Source organism: Leucopleurus acutus (genome assembly GCF_964270905.1).
Source record: "Leucopleurus acutus genome assembly, chromosome: 14".
In the NCBI taxonomy this organism is placed as follows: domain Eukaryota; kingdom Metazoa; phylum Chordata; class Mammalia; order Artiodactyla; family Delphinidae; genus Leucopleurus; species Leucopleurus acutus.
Genome location: NC_139156.1, coordinates 29,623,117 through 29,637,347, shown reverse-complemented (window position 1 = coordinate 29,637,347; position 14,231 = coordinate 29,623,117). Strand labels below are relative to the sequence as shown.

At 36.0% G+C, this 14,231-nt stretch overlaps 1 protein-coding gene across 1 annotated transcript in view; it reads left to right on the top strand.

Annotated features, from left to right (window-relative positions):
• The window catches only part of R3HCC1L (R3H domain and coiled-coil containing 1 like), an 86,642-nt gene extending 72,411 nt beyond the window's left edge, over window positions 1–14,231 (top strand). Inside the window, exons 5-8 of the mRNA XM_082854205.1 lie at window positions 4,584–4,654; window positions 5,569–5,664; window positions 6,154–6,294; window positions 13,809–14,231. Of these exons, the coding sequence (XP_082710331.1) occupies window positions 4,584–4,654; window positions 5,569–5,664; window positions 6,154–6,294; window positions 13,809–13,876 (376 nt within the window). The 3' untranslated portion in view covers window positions 13,877–14,231. The remainder of the gene's footprint in view (window positions 1–4,583; window positions 4,655–5,568; window positions 5,665–6,153; window positions 6,295–13,808) is intronic.

Here is a 14,231-nt window from a genome sequence, read left to right as displayed (position 1 = left end):
AAGTACTTGCAAATGATTGGGGATGTTAGGGAAGGTGGAATGAAGTTTTCTTAAAATGTCTTCTGAAAGATCATCTTTTTTGTTTTTCTATTCCCGGCGTTTACTTTAGCATCAAGTTTGTTTATTGTCTTTTCCAAGTCCGTTAGAAATCCGTATCAAACCATTCTTCTTCTCAGTTCCTTTAAAAAATGCTAAATAGTCTTTCTAGACCCCATTTTAGCATTTAAGAAGAATGTCATCAATAATGACTTTGGAATCTGTCTTCATGGTACATTTAGTCCATTTATATTTATTGTAATTATTGATATATTTGGATGTATGCCTGCCATCTTTTTTTGTGTGTTTACTTGTCCCATATTTTTCTCTTTTCTCTTGCCTTCTTTTGGATTGATGAGGTATTTTTTTCTCCTTCCATATTTTTGGGAAATGATCCTGTTTCTATTGTTTGGTGGTTACTTTAGAAATTATAAAATGCCTGCTTAATTTATCAATGGCTAAAGTTAATATTTTTACACTCTTTCCAAACATTCTAAGGGTTTTAAACTCCATTCCCCAATTCCATTCCAGTGTCTCCCGAACCTCCAACTAATATGCTATTGTGATTTAGTATTTTGAATCTTTTTTTCTTTTTAAATTCCATTTGATGTTACATTATTATTTTATATTATCAGCATTCAGATTCATCCACTTTCTGTATTCTTCATTTATACCTTCTTGTGTCTTATACCTTTCATCTGAAATCTTTTTCCTCTTGAATGAAACATGTTCTTTAGTATTTAATTTAGTAACAGTCTGCTGGTAACACACTTAGTTGGGTTTTGTTGTCATCATCGTCGTTGTTTCTTAATGGCTTTATTTCAACTTCATTCTTGAAAGACATTTTTGCTGGGTAGAGAATCTTAGGTTGGTAATTGTTTTTCTCAGAAACTTGAAAATTTTATTCTGCTTTCTCCTGGCTTTCTTAGTGTAGGATGAGAAGCCAGCTGAAAATCTGACTATTGCTTCTGAGAGTAATCTGTCTTTTCTCTTTGGGTGCTCTTAATGTTTTGTCTTTGGTATTGTGCATTTTCAGTATGATGTGGCTTTGTGTTTCTTTTGTTATTATTATTATTGAGCTTGTATTTTTCATTGGTTTTGGAGAAGACTAGACATTCTCTCTTCAAATATTGCCTCTGTACTAGTCTCTTTTATATTCTCTAAGATGCCAGTTAAAAGTAGATTAAACCTTCTCACTTAATCCTCGTGTTATCTCTTTCATATTTTCCATTTCTTTGTCTCCATTACATGCTGAGTAATTTTTTTAGCTCTAATTTCCGCTTTCTGATTTCTTCAGCTGTGTTTAATTTGCTGTTAAATCTGTCCATTGAATTTTTAAATTTCATTTTATGTTTCTCATTTTTCAAAGTTCTCTATTTTTCAAATCTGCATGGTCATTAGTTTCTTTTTTTTCTCCAAATATTTTCAAGAAGTATATTGAACATAGACCTTCTGTAGTCTATGTCTGGTAATTTCTTTACCTGAAGTCCTTTTAATTCTCTTTCTGCAAATTCTCACTCATAGTGCCTTGCTTCTTTTTTGGAGGTTTAGTTACTTTTTTAAAAAACTGTACAGCTGACCATTTCCTTTGGAATTTTACTTATGAGAATTGAGGCTTACAGTAAAAGAAGAGGATATCTCTTGAGAGGATATGTGTTTTCTTCTGCCAGGCACCAGGGGCCCTAACAGTCTAAAAGAGCTGTAAATTAAATTATTGATTTGAGGTTCTTCTGACCACCGAGATAGAAATAGTCAAGTAGAGAATGATAAAAAAATGATTGTTATATGTCTCAACCAGTTTATTTTAAGACATATAAATGTCCATTTACTTGCCAGTCTTTGATGTGGTGCCAAGGCCTTTTTTTTTTTTAAGTAACTAGTCTGTTGATGGCAGACTATCTTCTATTGAGTTCTTATATGTCACCCTGATATCACCTGTGTCTTCCAGCAAGAACTTTAATGTCCCTTCAGAGTCACCTGAGTGCAAATTCCTTATAGGTTAAAATGTTTTCTCTCTCTCTCTCTTCGTAAAATTTTTTTGGCTGTGCCGCATGGCTTCCAGGGTCTTAGTTCCCTGACCAGGGATTGAACCCAGGCCACAGCAGTGAAAGTGCCAGGTCCTAACCATTGGACCACCAGGGAATTCCCTCTCTCTCTCTCTCTTTCTTTTTTTTTTTTTTTTTTTTTTAGCTCTTTTGCCCAAACATAATTGATAATAGCTGTTTCGGTTTTTTTAGTGACTTTTTCTTTCTCTAGTCTTCCAAACCATAGACACAACTTTTCTTTTTCACACTCATATTTCATCGTTTTAATTTTATTTAATAAATTAAATTATGTAGTGAAAATGTAAATTAAAACTGATATAAGTGGGTTTGAGAATAATTGCACTACCTCTTATATATGTATGTAATTCATACATATGTATGGGAAGGTAAAAGAGTCAGAAGTATACCTCTGTATCTTTAGCTTATAAGAAAAAACAAGCTTCAGGAATAAAGAAATAATCCCCAAAATAAGTTATTAAGAAAAAGATTTTCAGGGTCTGGAGGAAAGTCATTACCAAGAAGGGATTATACTTTAATGCTCCAATCCTGACATTAACAATGAACCAGATCTAACAATGAACCAGGTCTGTTGTCTGATATACAAATTTAAAGTTAAAATTCAATTCATGTACATCTTGAATTAGGGTATAGCTCCCAACTTTTCCTTAAGGGTTAGATAGTAATTATTTTAGGCAACTCTGCCATCGTTGCACAAAAGTAGCCATAGACAACAGGTGTGGCTACAGACAATGAGTGTGGCTGTATTCATTGAAACTTTATGTACAAAAACAAGCACCCTGTTTTTTTGTAAAGCTCTAGAACAGGCAAAACTAGCAGCCAGGTATCTCACTTAAATTTTGTTGGTTGAGGGGACAGGAGTAGCACTTATCAGTTATGTAACTAAAAGAGAGGAGGAGTGACTAGATCATGGAGGACAGTTAACACTCTCTGCCATAGATCTTACACTAAACATATAGTGTAGATCAGTCAGTCTAATTCATTACAATTATGTTAAGACTCGGTATCAGGGTCTGTTCCAGATAAAGTGCATAATAGGTTTTAAAAAGCAGTCAATGAGATTAAATCCAAAATTAGAACTACCTTAGGTTGTCATTAATAATGATGACTTTTAAGACCAAGAATTGATTTTGTTGATGTCTGGAATTTCCTGAAGATTAGTTATTTCTTAAGAATTATTAACTTCCCTTGCTTTGTTTCTTCCTAATCTTACCTGCAGATCATTTTTCTATGAAACAGGAAAACATTCTCAAAAGGGGGAAGCATTTTAAAGGGTTATGAAATTCTGAAGTCTAAAAGGCCCTCCAGAGCCCATCTAAGTTTTTCTCTTTCTTTTGTCAACTATCTTATAATATAGACTTCCACTGTTGAACTTTCTCATAGTCTTCAACCCCTGTGGTCATTTTATGCCATGGTCAAACTGACCCTTACATTCAGGAAATTGTCTAACTAACCTTCAAAGCCTCTTTATTCCTTTTTCCTTCAAAGGAAATTTTTTCTTGACTAGTTGTTAAAGAGGGAAGATATTTTAGCAGTTACCTTTTTTTTTCTTTATAGTGCTTTATAAAAAAAAGAAAAGGTCATGGTGCAAAAGTGTATAATAATAATGCCTGTTGAGTCAAACACCAGAGTCAACTTCATATTTTAATCACATCTTCATCAATATTAATCATCTTCCTGATGAATATTGCTATAAATAATAAAAAATAATGGGCACTATTCATTTATTAGATGTCCACTAAGTGCTCAACACTGTGCGCTTTACTTTGTCATGGATGATCTCACTTCCGTTTTCACAGCAACTCTGTTATGAAGGAACTGTACCCATTTCTACAGATGAGCAGACCTAGCTTACAGAGAGATTAAACCTGCCCATGGTCTGAAGGTGGCAGAACCTGAGTTTCCCTTTCTTACTTCACTTCTACAACTGGAAAGAAAGAATAGGTCAGCCTCTCCGATTAGAGTTGTCCCTTTTCTCCCTTATTTGATTGATTGATTGATTTTGCTTTGAATGACCTGTCTCCCTCTTCCTCTCTGTCTCTTGTCTCTGTCCTTGAGCCTACATTTGCATTAAATCCAGGTGACCTTCCCTGCCTACCTCCTCCTCTAATATTCTTCTACCCCTCCTATGCTTCCTCGTTCCACCTCTTCTAGTTCCAGTCCCCTAAAAACATCTCTTGTAAATAGTGTGATAAATACTTTACCTCCCCAGGGAACACGTGAGGATTAATTAGTTGATGTCTGTAAACTGGCTTACAATGTAGAATGCTCCCAGGTAGTTCTTTATGATGGTATTATTGCTTTTAAAGTTCAGTGGCTTCTTCTGTACCCCAAGCCATTTTGTGTGTCATTATCCCCATTCCACCTGTGTGCTTGTTGAGTGTTTCTATCTCATCATGAAATGCTTTATGAGACTCGATTTGAAAGATGTTTTTTAAAAGTAAATTTTATTTTAAGGAATAAAATTCTGTTCTTTTGTTGCAGAAAGAAAGGATTTGATATTAAATGGGTGGATGATACACATGCCCTAGGAGTATTCTCCAGTCCGATTACAGGTATTCACCCAATGGATTTCAGTGTGCTTGTTGTCCGTTTTCTCCTACTTTCTCTTACAAGTAGTCTCCTAAGGACTACTTGTCCTTATTTGCTTTCTGTTCCAGCCACCTGACATTTTATTCAGTTAATACAGATAATTGGCAGGTAGAGGTTTTTGAGGCATGTTACTTTGGTACCCATTTGCTCCGCCTCTCCCTTTTTATCCTAATCCAGTGGTATTTGGAGAGAGAGCTCCTTCCAAGGTTATTTGCTGCATAGCTGTCAGTTATGATAGTGCATAGACAGATTATAGGTAAAGATTTAAGAAGCCAGTATGACTAAATCTTAAAATATTTTTGATTCTACCCCCCTCCCCAACAAATGAATTTGCAGTAGCCCTTTAACCTGTCCAGTGAGCATTTGTAATACCTACTTTCTGAATATATGATTTGGCCTTTTCACTTATATCATTGTCCTCATGATAGATCTGATGCAGAGGCATTCAAAGAAATTAGAGATGTTGATTCCTGTCTGAATCACCTAAAATAGGGGTCTGCAAACTTATTCTGTAAAGAGCCAGATAGTAGATATTTTAGGGTATAAGGTTTCTGTCACTACTTAACTCTTGTGTTGTAGCCAGAAAGCATCCCTAGACAGTATGCAAATGAATGAGCATGGCTCTGTTTCAGTAAAACTTTACAGAAACAGGTGGTTGGCTGGATTTGGTCACAAAGCCATAGTTTACTGATCCCTGTTCTAAAATAATCACTGCCATTTTGTTCCTTACGGATTTTCTAGAGCTTACCATTTCTTTTGCTCATGATGAAAAATAAAGCATAACATCTAGGAAATACTTTTAAGAACTAGCCTTAAATATTTTTTTGCATCACTCTTCTTCATGTCTTCTACTTCTTTATATTTATTCTCTTAACAGCTCGTGATGCTCTGGGTAGTAAACATACCATGGTGAAGATCCGGCCCTTGTCGCAGGCCACGACAGCAGCCAAGGCCAAAGCGAGAGCTTATGCTGGTAAGCCTGTAGTCTCAGGAGCTTCTTCTTGTTGATAGTGGTGATATTGTTTTTTCCAGCACTTGTATAGCATCCAGAGTTCTAAGGACATATCACTTTTATTTTTAGTGTTAAAGGAAATATTATTTTAAGGAGAAAAGGCTGTGTTGGAAATATAGCACTGGAGTAGCCACTTGGAGAGAGTGGGAGATACTAACTGCAAGCAATGCAGCAACCATTTTCTGATGACATCCTTATCTAGTTTACCTCTGTGTTTAGCTGTTTGATAGAGTCACTATAAGAAATTGTTAATATAGATAATGAAGGCAGGGTTGTTTGTGCTTTGCCATGTTAATTTCCTCTGCTCTTCATCTATCAGGCTTGTATTAATTACTGCTGATACAGCCCTTGTTAGTCTGTTTGGTATGTTAATTACTGAGTTAAATCACTTGGAGCTAGAGTGCTTTCTCTTCCTTACTCCCTCCTGCTCCCTCCCTTTCTCCCATTCAGAGTTTCTCCAGCCAGCAAAGGAGCGTCCTGAGACTTCAGCAGCCCTAGCCAGAAGGTTAGTCATCAGTGCCCTTGGGGTTCGAAGTAAGCAGAGCAAAACCGAACGGGAAGCAGAACTTAAGAAACTGCAAGAAGCCCGCGGTGAGTTGAAGTTGATGGTGTTTTCTTTAGTCCCTTTAGAGTTCACTATAAGGCATGTGTTAAAAATAAAAAAAGAATGAAGCCCATTCCATTTCGGCATTTCCATTTCCTAGAAGCCTCCTACATATATTGAAATTGTTTTCATGCCTTATATTTAGGAGGAAGACATTTTAGAATTTGTCTGCCTGTTCCACACCAAGGCATCTTAATCCATGTTCCTACTGTTGTTTTCCAAGAGATAGGTTCATTCCTTTTAGCTTATCCATGGCTATTTCTATAGTTCTTGCTCCCGACTCTCAAAAAAATATTCCTATGAAGACATAATAGTCTCCCAGGCAGAAAACATTATTTGCTGTGGTTTTACTGGGCCATGATTGCCATGATATTATCAGATGGTTTAGATCTTAGATAGAAGACAAATTAAGGAGAAGGCAGCATCTGACATTGATAATAACTGTAGAAGGTAATTTTTTCTTTAAAGACAGTCCTGAGTGGCTCCATTAGAGCACATCTAGGTTAGCCTAATCTTCTGATTATTTTCCAGTACTTAAGAGTCCTCAGAATATTTCAACTGATCCACAAGCAGGGTTTTTCTTTCCCTATAGTTTGTAGTTGAGGTTAAATGTCTCTCTCCCCTTTATAGGCTGTTGACTTGTACGTAAAGGCTTGGGACTCCGGTTAGCACTTAAGTGCTTTTTATCTACCTTCAGGCTTTAGACAGTCTGATTGCCTTAGCCCTCGATCTGTGGAATCTGTGAAGACAATTTATTCTGAAAATTCCACTTACCGAAAAGTAACTTCATTTTTCCATTAAACGAATGGAAGTTTCAAACTCCTTGTTTATTGCCGGTCTAACAAGGCCATTAATACTTCCTGTCCACTCTGCTTTGGTGATAGCAGGCAGCTTGCAGACTCTCAGCTGCACTGGCCAGATAACCAGTGACAGAGGGTGTCATGGCAGGTGCTAGAGTTTCAGAGTTGAACCCAACTAATTTTTGAAACCTTAATGATTATAATGAGGCAGTTTTGATTTTTTCCATGCATTCTTGACTCAAAGGCTTCCTACAGACTATAGAAACAGGGGAAGATTCCTCTGGTTTTTATATATGGCACTGTCAGAGCTAGATTAAAGTAGAATGTGCAGTGTCCTTAACCCTTTATTAATTGGTTATCTCTGAGGAAAATGATTTCTCTGTGATAACCACAGTTATCTCAGAAAATCAATAGAGGGTAATAGCAATGGTATCTATAAAAGGAGATGTGATTCTTTTTGCAATGTTTCCTGCTTCCCTATGTGTGTAATATCACTTGTATTTCTACAGGTACTGCAATAATAGTTTTGTATGGCTATCACCTGAGTATCCCCCTCTGTTTCTCTGTAGGCACATCAGCATACTGTTCCCCTTGAATTTGTTTTAAATGCTCAGCTATGCAAAGGACATTTCAGTGATGAAATTAAAAATGAGGCTGTTGGCTAAGTGGGTACCCTGTTACTTACTTTTTTAAAGAAGGCGTTTAGTTGTGAATAGAGACCCACGGTGGTAAGTTTCTCCTATCCATTGGTCCTGAATCTTTACAGGTTATAGAGGACTCTTCCTTCATTATGTTTCAGAACTCTCCCATTCTTTATATCTGAGAAAATGCGTATGGAAAAATTCCTGATATAGCTTTCTGGCTTCTTTATGCATTGAGCATATACTCTTGTAATTGCATGGAGCCCAAGACTTCTCACTTAAAGATTTTTTTCTGTGGAAATTAAAAGTACTGTTTAGGTATTAAACAGAACAGATACTTCTGTTCCAGTTCTTCTTCCACTGGAGGGAAACGGGTCAGTACAGCATAGGAAATAACATTATAGACTCTGGAATCAGACTGCCTGGGTCTACATCTAAACTCTGCCATTTACTGGCTATGTCACCTTAGGCAAATTACCAGTTGGGTAATTACTCTCTGGAGGCCTCTGTTTCCTCATCCATAAAATGGGAATCAAGTGAGATAATCCACAAAAGATACTTAGTCATCTTTAAAAACAATAGGAACACTCTCCCTCCTGTTTCTCTAGGCCTATAATAAGTGTGTGATAAATATGAGCTGCTGCTGTTTTTAGTAATAGTAGCAAAATATCATTTTATGGTGAGTCCAGCACAGATTCCAGTACGTATTTTTTTCTTGTCATTACTCTTTTTATTTTCAATTGCCTGTGATACACTATCAACTACATTTGGAATTCACTGTGTACCTACCCTGTGCAAGGCATTGTGCTCCCTAATTAGGAAAGTTAGAGAAACAGCAAGATGTTGTTCCTCTCCTTAAGACTTGCAGTCTGGTGGGGATATCTGCCTTGAGTAAGAAAGAAAATATGAACCTGATATTTTAAGCAGTTGTTTCTCCTCTCTCTTCAGTTCTGAAGATTTTAAGATTAAAAGCCACATAGAGGTTTTTGCAATTAAAAGGATTGGAAGGAAATTCCTGGCAATATAACATGTTATGATAACTCTGGATGGGGATGGTATTATCTCCAGTTTAGAGCTGGCCCAGAGAGGTGAAGTAGCTGGTCTAAGGTCACCCAACTGGTAAATTGAAAGGAGACATTTGAACCTAGGCCTCTCTAATTAAAACCCATGTTCCTTTTATAATAGTGTAATCCCTTCTGAAGGAGTTTTGGGGTAATTAACATTTTTTTCCAAAAAAAAAAATTAAAACATTTTAAGGTCTTCAGAAAATAAAATATGACAGGCTTCTTTTTAGTTATCCTTTCCAATGGTTAGAGCTTTTACTGTCAGAAAATTCTTCCATAGGTCTAACTTAAATCTGTACAATAGTTTAAAACAGTTTCCTCTTCTTTTTTATTTAGTAGAAATTCAGGAACATCTGGACATCATTCTGTTCTAACAGCCTTTAACTGTAAAGATCAGGGCAGATCATTTAGGAGTGAGAGGATCTGGGCTATAATAGAGTTTTTGCCGTTAACTAGCTATATGGCCATGGGCAATTTTCTTATACTTCTCTGTGCCCCAGTTTCCAACAAAGTGAAAGCAATGCCTGACTTACCTAACCATGGAGAATTTTTTGAGCAACATAAGTTAACATGTATAAAAATGTTTAAAAGGTGCTTTACGTATTTAGAATACTATTATTTATGTGACTCTTGGGAAATTAGTATTCATTATAATAATATAAGCCAGTAATGACAAATGTGTACTGTGTACTGTTGCTCCCCATTCATTATCCATGACAGACAGTGCTAATCAGTCATGACACTCTTGGTGAGTTTTGACTTGACCGTAGCCAATAGATCAGAATTAGCATAGAAATCGAAATTGAAATCTTTGTGCCATCCTGATATAGGTACTTTTATTAATAATACTATAGAATAATTTCCTAGCCTTTCTTTTTCCCACTTCAAGAGTTCTGCTGTCTGGCACAGTGCCTAGTTCATAAAGAGATACTCAGTGTGCATATTCATTGACTGAATACATGAATGACATTTGTTACTCTAATTTTTCTTCATATGTCTTATTTCACTCATGATTCTACTCTGAACCCTTTCAAGTCCTCCATGATTTTCTTTATAAAATCCAGAGTTGAACATTACATATGGAACCCTTCTAATTAATGAATTTGGAATTTGGGATTTTGAGGTATAAATACTTTCCTGATAACTTCCTTTACCCTACTTTGGTCTTCTTATCCTTTTATTGAGAAGTCTTTGTCTTAATCCTTAAAAAGGAGATTAAGAAATTAAAGCTACTCTGGGGAGAATCGAGAAAAAGGAAGTACTCAAATCATTTTAAGCAAATCATATTTTATATATCTGGAAAATAAGAACTTTAGACACAAGTCCCTGAGTGTGAGGAACAGATAGATCTTTTAGTCTAGCAGAACGCATGACAGATTAGAACTATACTAAGAGTGGGAAATGAAAACATAGATCGTCCTTGAGTACTTTGTATTTGACTTAATCACGTTTTAAATCAAGGATTCACACTAAATGATAAAACCACATTTTAAAGACCAGACTCAGGAATACGTGTAAAATTTCCCCATGTTCCACTTATCAGAACATTTGATTCCCACCTAAAGTTGGAATCAAAGTTTTCAGAATAAGCCACTCTCATTTTCAAAGCCTGCCATAATTTTATTTCATAACTTTGTTCCATTTTATTCTTGGGGGGTATATGATTAATTGGCTGGTTCTAAAAGGCCATCTTTTGGGTCATAGGCCTGAGAGGCAGAGTTAGGTAAACAATAATTTGATCCCTTAGTTTGATTAATGAAATCACTGAGAACTTAAAAGTAAAGTCATCTCTATAGGATACTTAGTCAACTGTAAACAAACTGAATCACGGCCAGCTGCCTTCTGAAATCCTTTTTAGGAATTCCAGTATTCTGCCTTCAAGAGCAGTGCTGCGTTGCTGACTCATAATCTAGGTCTTACGGCATTTTCTTGGTGTCTTTTCTCCCTGGACGTGAAGTTCCCTTCATTTCTAACCACATTTCCTTTCATTTTAATCTGACCTTTTTCTGTGGAATGCAGTATTTATCCATATTTTTGGTGTCACCTGCTGTTTAGTAAACTCACGTCTCTGGCCTATATCAGAGATGAAAATGTTTATGGACTGACTGACCATTTCACCAATTATTGCTAAGTAAATAACACGTGTTATACTTAATACATTGATAATCATTCCACCCTCTAGAGTTAAATGCTCCCTTAACACTTACGTGAGCCAGACTATTTTTTCCCAGTATATTAATGATTAATACATACTTGGTAAGCCTGAAATCTAAAACGAAGAGGTCACTTATGTTACCTCTCCTTGATCTACCAGGTCTGTCAATCCATAAAAGAAGGCAGTTAGATTAGTTTGACCAGACTTGTACTTCAAGTCTTCAGGTTGATTATTGCTCTGTAGGTGGCTACAAGTGGATTTTGTGATGATTTTTCTTCATTATTTTCTTAGGTGTAGAAGTAAATTTTGAAGGTTTTAATTTCCATCCCTTTTCTTTATTTTTGTAAACACGACACCAAACTGGCCCCTTTTTCATCTTTAGCACTTTCTGTTCCCTCAGTGAGAAGTCAACTCATTTAATGTAATCGTTTCTGCCAATTTATTTATTATACTGAGAAATAAAAGTCTTCAGGGCCAGCTTACGTTAGTGCTTTAGGTTAGTCATTTCATGCTAACACTATATTCTTCTTTAGTTCCTTGCCCTTATGGCTGCTGTGGGGCTTTCTCTTACTTTTTTTAATTGGTGGAGTTAAAGTTAATAGGAGCTTTTTTAATACAGTCTATCAGCTATTACCTACTTTCTTTTCTCTTTGATAAAGTGGAAACATGTTTATTCTTTATCTTTCGCAAAATACTTTTTTTCCCCCACATTTGTTCCTTTTCTGTGTAAATATTTTCAGATCCTCTCTTCAGAGGTCAGGACAGTAGAAAGTATGCTGATTTAAGAATTAAGGACCTGGGTTCCAGCTTCAGGTTTTCACTGATTATGTAATCGTAGGCAAGTTACTTAACACCTCCAAGCTTCCATTTTTTCTTTAAGATGAAGAAAATATTTTTAGGTCTCATCCTAACCTGTATTTCTGTATTCTGTTCATGTTCTATATTTATAAATTTAAGCCTCACATTTTCACTATTTCTTTGTGCTTCTCAGTTTGTCTCTCTATTCTTGCTGACTTTATCATATGGTTTACCACCAGAATTTCCTCTTATATTTACATATATTTGGTAATACAGATCTACAGTCTTTTGTTGGAAAGCATTAGTGTAGGAAATGTTTCAGAATTCTAAACTTTTCCAATTTTAGAAAAATAATATATTAATACATGTTTCATAACACCAAAATCGAACACATTAGCATTAATATTTCTGTGGCCTTATGTCCTTTCAGGTTATATTTACCACCAAAGGAGTTTTGACCCCAAACTTTTTAAAAAACAAAAAACTTTTTTTTCAGTGCTACTTCGATTTTGAAATCGTGGATTATGGACCAGTCATTCGTTTTTCTACTGCTCCTGGATTTCTTTTCCTAAAGCTTTCCATATTGCCTCTCTGGTTTAAGTTTCTGAGTTTATTGAAAAATCTGAGTTCTAATAATTCACTTTTCTAGTTTCTTCACTTTTTCTTGGAACCCAGGACCACTTTTTGATTGTTTTCATCCAAGGTTGCCTTTGCCTTTAGATCCTCTCCTAACTTTTCTCTGAATCAGAACCACAGTCAGCCTTCCTAAGAAATCCCAGAATCCTTTAGACAAGCCAGTTATCCTTCGTGCTATCTCCCTGGAGAATCTCAACCCAATTTAAGCCTGCCTTAAAGCTGAGTCACATGACACTGAGCCTTCAGTTTGGAATTTACTGACCCCCATTTTTTGCCTCTTGTGACTTTGCTGCTATTTTCAGATAATGCCACAAGATGGTGCCCAAATAGCAGCAAATTTCTCTTTCTCACATTTCCAAGTGCCAGTTAGCTTCCTTATCAAGTTCTTTGCCCTTAAAGTTGAGTCAAATATAGTATAGGAATTCTGTAAGGGAGTCTGCTGATTTGGAAAGATATGTCAGAATAGCAAGAATTAACTCTAAACTCACCTTGATTTCTGTAATCCCCCTGGTTCATGACTTGCAAAATCTTTTAGTCGAAATAATTGCCCTTGGAAGGAAGCACTTAGGCTTAATCATCTACATTTTATGGTGTCAAGATCAATGACTGACTAGCCATGAAATTAGAACTGGTGTTGTGGCATCTAGTGAAGTACTTGGGTCACCACACCGTGTAAGGTCTTTATTGTCTCAGGTATTGGTGAAAGTGTTAAATGGAAACTAAGCTTCTGTGTTAAAATTTGAAGATGGATTGCCCAGATTTGTGCATTTTTTGTTTTTAGAAACAGTTCTTAGTTTCCCTCCATTATATGTGGTCATTTTTCCATGTTGGAATTGGTGTTCCAGAAGATTTCTGGCTCCTGAAAGTGCTCTGAAAATATTGAAATTTGATTTTCCTGTGAAATTTTTTTTTCTTTCTTTTTTTTGTAGAATTGTAGTAGAGAGATATGACTAAAGCCCAGTGGCTACTATTTCCATTTGAGCAAAAAAGTAGAAGAAAAATATTGAAACATATTCTTGATGCCTATTGAAATATTTATATAGATCAGTAGACTGGGAATAATGGGCAATTTTACTGAAGCACTAACACAGTTTAGAAAGATAATTAAAATAAATATATTATCAGCAAGACAAAAATCTGGATCCTGCTCGGTTCTGACTTATTCCATATGCTTTTTATTTCTATTAGCCACAGATCTTTCTCTTTTTATTATATAGTAAGAGAAACATTGTTCCCCCTTACAAAGCACTTGGAAAGTTAAAAATATTGACTCTTGGAATCAGGTAAGAGAAAACCAGGGAATTCACCTGTCTCATGATTAAAGTTTGCCTTGTAATTCAGATTAAGTGAAAGTCACTGGTTATGTGAAGTTATACTTAACCATCTTAACACTGCCCTTATTTACAGAGAGAAAACAATTGGAAGCCAAGCAACGGGAAGACATCTGGGAAGGCAGAGACCAGTCTGCAGTTTGAACATCATTTGATGACAGGGATAATTCCAGGAATTCAGAAAATATTTCCAGTCTTCAGAGGATTTTTCCAGAGCTCTGTGTACATGCAGATGTGCATGTTAACGAAAGAAAGAGATAAGCGATCAAGACAAGGGCTGATGAGGTATAGGAGGAAGACAGACTCCTGTTTGTCTTCACTCCTAAATGCAGTTCTTTGGAACTGCCTTAACTGTGTTGGACGTGGAAGGAAGCCATCAGCTAGGAAGAAACTTGGAAGATGTGACTTCCAAGAGTCCTCTGGCCAGGGCAAGTCACACTTCCAAGATGTTTTAAGCAAATGCAAAACAGAGGATTCAAACCTGTGATGATGGGAGATT